At 35.4% G+C, this 5,543-nt stretch overlaps 1 protein-coding gene across 1 annotated transcript; it reads right to left on the bottom strand.

Annotated features, from left to right (window-relative positions):
* Positions 1-1,036: 1,036 nt before the first annotated feature.
* Positions 1,037-4,002, bottom strand: LOC131042777 (histone H3.3). Its single transcript, XM_057976097.2, has 5 exons — positions 3,849-4,002; positions 3,610-3,724; positions 3,433-3,509; positions 3,067-3,157; positions 1,037-1,542 (listed from the first exon to the last, which is right to left on the bottom strand). The coding sequence occupies exons 2-5, from the start codon at positions 3,679-3,681 to the stop codon at positions 1,372-1,374; spliced, it is 411 nt and encodes a 136-aa protein (XP_057832080.1). The 5' UTR covers positions 3,682-3,724; positions 3,849-4,002; the 3' UTR covers positions 1,037-1,371.
* Positions 4,003-5,543: the final 1,541 nt, after the last annotated feature.

Genomic DNA, 5,543 nt, shown 5'->3' with positions numbered 1-5,543 from the left:
GAGTAAAATTTCATCGTAAGGTACGATAGATCTTTTAACTCCAGCTAAACCAAATTCATAACCACAAATCTTTCAAAATTCTAGTTTCTGTTTACTTCGGCCCTATAGTACCCTAATAGATAATTCTGAATTTCAGTTACCGAGTCCCACATCATTAGATATATCACTGTTTTGAAAAATAATCCCCGTGTATACATGTCTGACCTGATGAGTATCACCCCTTATCAATTTCCACCATTTTCCAATTATAACCTTTCTACAAAAATAACCAATTTACAATTTAAGAGTCTGACCTGATGAGTACCACCCCTTATCAATTCCACCATTTTCCAATTATAACCTTTCTACCAAAATAACCAATTTACAATTTTAAGAGCATACATTAAAAGAGGTCAAAACGTTCATCAAGCTTTTAAACTACCAAAAATATTGACCATAAAGAGGAAGCACGTAACAATGAAATGATAATTCTGATTCACGCAATAAAAAAAACCTAATACTCCGGTTTTTCTCTAAAATTTTGACTTTGCTTGCTTTCAGGATAAACAGAGTCCACTGGATTCAGACACTTCAACTAGAAACATTTAACCATATAAGATCTAGTATATAGTGTTTTGCCCAGCTAAAAAGGGGGCTCACATATCGAACAAACACACAAACAATATTTAGAAAACAATCCTGAGAACCTCCTGCAACAGAACCTCCGTAGAATTAATTGGGCACACGCTGTGTGTTTGTGTTCCGCAAAAAAAAAATCACAGTTTCAATCATGGGAAAAAATACACGGGCTAATTTAAGAAATAACTAATTTCACAAATATGTGACCACGAATGATAAGATCTCTTTAAAAAGTTTCATTCTTAATTAAGTCGATCTTAATAGGTCACACAAAATAATGCATTGCACAAGGCATAACCACGATCAACATATTTGAGATTTGCTTTTAAGTAATCCATCTGACAAATCACCACATAATATTCAATGCTAGCTAAGGTTAACAACTAATTTCACAAATATGTGACCACGACTGATAAGATGTCTTTAAAAAGTTTCAATCATAATACTGTCGATTTTAATATGTCACACAAAATAATGCGTTACACAAGGCATGACAACGATCAACCATGTTTAAGATTGATGTTCAAGCAATCTATCTGACAAATCACCACTACGTAATATCCAACACTACATGTTATTCAATACTAGCTAAAGTTAACGAGTCTCTATCAAAGTACGAGTCTCTATTTTAGTTCAACATCATATCTGATTAGTGCAGAATTTAAGAGCCTAGTTCAACAACTATATAAGAGATGCTAGTCTATAGAATCAAAAAATCATGTTTGTCGCAAATCTGTGCTAGATTAAAAGAGCTTATGCTCTTTCACCACGAATTCTCCTAGCAAGCTGAATGTCCTTCGGCATAATGGTGACCCTCTTAGCATGGATGGCACACAAGTTTGTATCCTCAAATAGCCCCACCAGATATGCTTCTGCAGCCTCTTGCAATGCTAACACAGCATGACTCTGGAAACGCAAATCAGTCTGCAAAAAAAAACAATCCCGCAAAATTTATCGAACAAATCAGGCAAAACAAAAGTACTTGAATTGCCATGCATAAAAGATAAAACAGTCATTCCCAACCATAGATATTCATCTCCCAGACCTGTCAACTGGAAGCAGGGCTTTATATTGTATAGTCTACTAAAGCGTATTCATGATCATCCATTTTCAAAAATTACCAACTATAAACATTCATCTCACAGACCTGTCAACTGGCAGCAAGGATTTTTAATGTATAACCTACAAAATTCATATTTCAAAAATTACCAACTCCTTATCCAGTCCAACTGATCGCATATGAGCACGTTGAATTATAAAATGTTTAAAAAGAGACACTCAATGAACTCCACACAACCCATCAAAAGCAACTCTCTTACCACAATAAATATGAAGAGATAATTGCTGGTACAAGTTTTCCACAGTCCATAAAATGTATCAAATCTTCTCGATCAAAGAATGTGAATAGACGTTTCAAATTCATCAGAGTGATTCATCATCGGGAAGAGAATTATGAACAGATAATCCAAACAACATGGCAGAACAAAAGTCTATCATGACAGCCAAAGGCAATTAACATATCCATCGAGACACACCTCGCTACACATGGTTGAACGGATGATAATGGCACCATTGCAGGAGGTTTATCCCAACCGGACAAGCTGGTAAGACACTAAAAGCTGACTGGAGAAAATGAAACCCACTAATCCAAACAAAATGACGAGCAAGCTGGCTTCCAGTAAGTTTGACACTTCTGAGTTTGCCTCCTCAGAAAGCCCTGCCCTTAAAGTAAGTCTTTTACATTGACAAGGACAAGTGTGGAGACCGTAATCTATCCGGACATCCTTATCAGTTACAAAACACACTATGTTTTAAAAATAAGTAGCAATGCCTGAACAAGTTAAGAATTGTGAAACCCATGCCAAAAAGGTAATTATGAAGCACTTTCAAAATCGTTAAGAAGAAAGTGGCAAAGCATGCATTCCTCAACCCCTGTATGTTGTATGTCCATGAAAAACTTAGGGACTACACATAACCATAGCGACTCAAACAGAAAAATAGTATAAAAATATGGGGAGGAAAAACAAAACCAAAAAATTGCCACACGATACTAACTCTAACTTGGCCACAACTTGAATCGTACAAAGCAACTACAATGTTGATATCAAGTGAAATACCACATGCAACTCGCTTGACGAGTTACAAGGGAGGAATTGAAACTGAAGAATTTATCCACAATATGAATATATTAAATATATAACTCATCATTCAATTCGAAAACGCATGAGTCCATACCTCATTTTGAAAACCCTAATTGCAACCCCAATGAAAACTTGCATAGGCAATACAATAAAATTTTCAGAAAATATTTTCACCGTACAAAAATTAAATACAGGGCACATGCAGCCACTGAATGCTACCCCAAAGCCTTGAAACATAAAAATTCCTTACAATACATTAAAGCATCTCAAACCAAAAAGTCACATACAGGATATTGCTTGTTCATACCTTGAAATCTTGTGCAATTTCTCGAACCAATCTCTGGAAAGGCAGCTTCCTGATCAAAAGCTCGGTACTTTTCTGGTACTTACGAATTTCACTGAAGCACGACAAAAATAAACAACAGGTTAACGACTTCACAACTCTAAACAGCCCAAGCGCAAAACCCTAAATTTTGATATTTAAATTCGTATTTAGGTTTCCACTATTATAAACCATTTGCTGTAGACAACAAAAAATTTCAACTCCACACTCTCCTCAAACCCCCAAACCCTGACAGTCATCAAACCCCTAAACACGAAACGCGCCCTATCTTTTCAAACCCTAATTACAGATTAAAAATAAATAAAAATAATTAAAAATAATTAAGCATACCGAAGAGCAACAGTTCCGGGACGATATCTGTGCGGCTTCTTCACTCCGCCTGTTGTGGGAGCGGACTTACGAGCAGCCTACAAACCGAAAAAACAAACAAGAAACGCGAAACTCAAAACCCTAACAAAAATCACGAAACCCTAAACTCGTATCAGCGAGATGGAAAAAATAACTAACCTTGGTGGCAAGCTGCTTCCTGGGAGCCTTCCCTCCTGTGGACTTACGCGCAGTCTGCTTCGTACGAGCCATTCCACCCTCCTCTCTTCACACTAACACACGCACACACAAAGATCTGCAATTACCAAAAATAACAACCCATTATAAGAGCCAAAACGCGGCAGAGAAATTATTAAGGAGCTTCGCTGAATCATAAAGAGAAGATCCCTTCAATGCAGAACGAAAAGCAGGTTCCTTACCCTGGTTCTTCTGAGACCGCGAAGAATTGCAAACGAAAAATAAACAACTAACGAATTATCCCAAGGAGAAGAATAATAAGTAGCTTTGACTATGCTTTTATTTTTATATGGCATATAATCGGTTAAAATCTTATTTAATAGATCTCCCCTTTTAATGTTATTATTGTGTTTCTTTTCGACCATCATCGTACGGTCAGTGTTTTCATAATATTGTCGAGCGCGGATTGCCGTCGATTGCGATCCGTGGTGTCACCGATGATTGGATACACGAATCTAATCATGGATCGATACAGGTTTCTTAAAACCGGGTGTTGAATCGGTCCCTTTAACAGTGATTGGACCCTTATGTAATTTTTTATTTATTTTTATTATAAAAAATATATATATATGCAAACCTTAAATAAATATTGGTATCTTGAGGTTTCATATCTAATTGACACTAGATGGATAGATCATTTTGTTATTTGTATTAATGGTTTGCAAGTTGTACCATAAGACATTGGGAAATTGTCCTCTAGCTATGGAGTATCATTAGTAAATGACATTAACAATGGTTTAAAAGTTCTATTGGGAAGATCAATAATGACTCATACTATTCAATTAATTAATATAATTTTGGATAATGCACAAATTGAACAATCTAACATCATTCATCATTTTGTTATGTCATAATAATTTTGTTTATGTTTATATTTGTAATTAACATCATTAATAATATTTTTATCTATATGTCTTATGATGAAAATTGAATATTTACATTAATTTTTTTGTTGTATTTATTTTGAAAAACTGGTTTCACACACCCATATTGAGCAATCTTGTATGAAGTTGGATTCATTCTCCTAGTCTTGAATCCTTATAGATTTCGCATTCATCTTAGTTTTACACGCACATAGTCTTGTGCATTCATTCTATCTACACTTCTGTTATATTCACCTATGCACCTGCTTCCATAAAGTCATTAGCCGCCTAGATTTGATTGGTTTATTACCCTAGGTCATTTTTATGGTTGCAAACTAATCCCTTTCATTTTTTAAAATTCCAATCTAAATTTTGACCAACTGATGTTGTAAGTGTCCAGAATTGCTCACACTAACAAAGCAGTCCAATGAAGACCTAGCAATCTAACTCACCACCCACATGGCATTAAATATGTCTCTTCTTAGAATTTTGAAATTGATGCTAGTCTTTTTGTGCTTATAGTGTCCTTCCTAGCCTCTTTTCCAACTCCTCGAGTATCTAGATTAGCTTTTGAGTCTTCACACCATCCCATGCCTCTTTTTCAAACCTTCAATTATAGAGTCACTTGAGAAACTTGGGTTGAGTTGTAGGGTTGTCTAAGTGAACTTTCCTAGAAAAAGGGGTAACCCTAGGTGACATGTTTGAAAGTTGTGTGATTTATTTAATTCCAACCATTTTTTTGACCTTTATTGCTTCTATTTCAAGTTGATTTGAATTCTAACTTAACCCCTTCCTCCCTTAACTAAATCTTCTCTCTTAAGTCATAATTGCATATCTTGTTATATCTGAATCATCTCCCACTAGTTGGGAAGCTTCTACACCCATTTATACTCCCCTTTTCATTAGCATCCAGGAGGTTGTTTTGTGCATTCTTGGTCATTTATTTGTAATAATCCCTCATCCATTTCCCTTTCTATGAAGTGGATTGTGAATCACCTTTAGAATTATTAGGCT

The sequence above is a fragment of the Cryptomeria japonica genome, chromosome 10 (assembly GCF_030272615.1).
Source record: "Cryptomeria japonica chromosome 10, Sugi_1.0, whole genome shotgun sequence".
Lineage (NCBI taxonomy): Eukaryota > Viridiplantae > Streptophyta > Pinopsida > Cupressales > Cupressaceae > Cryptomeria > Cryptomeria japonica.
Note: the sequence above shows the minus strand (reverse complement) of the source record. Positions and strands in the feature narration are given on the sequence as shown.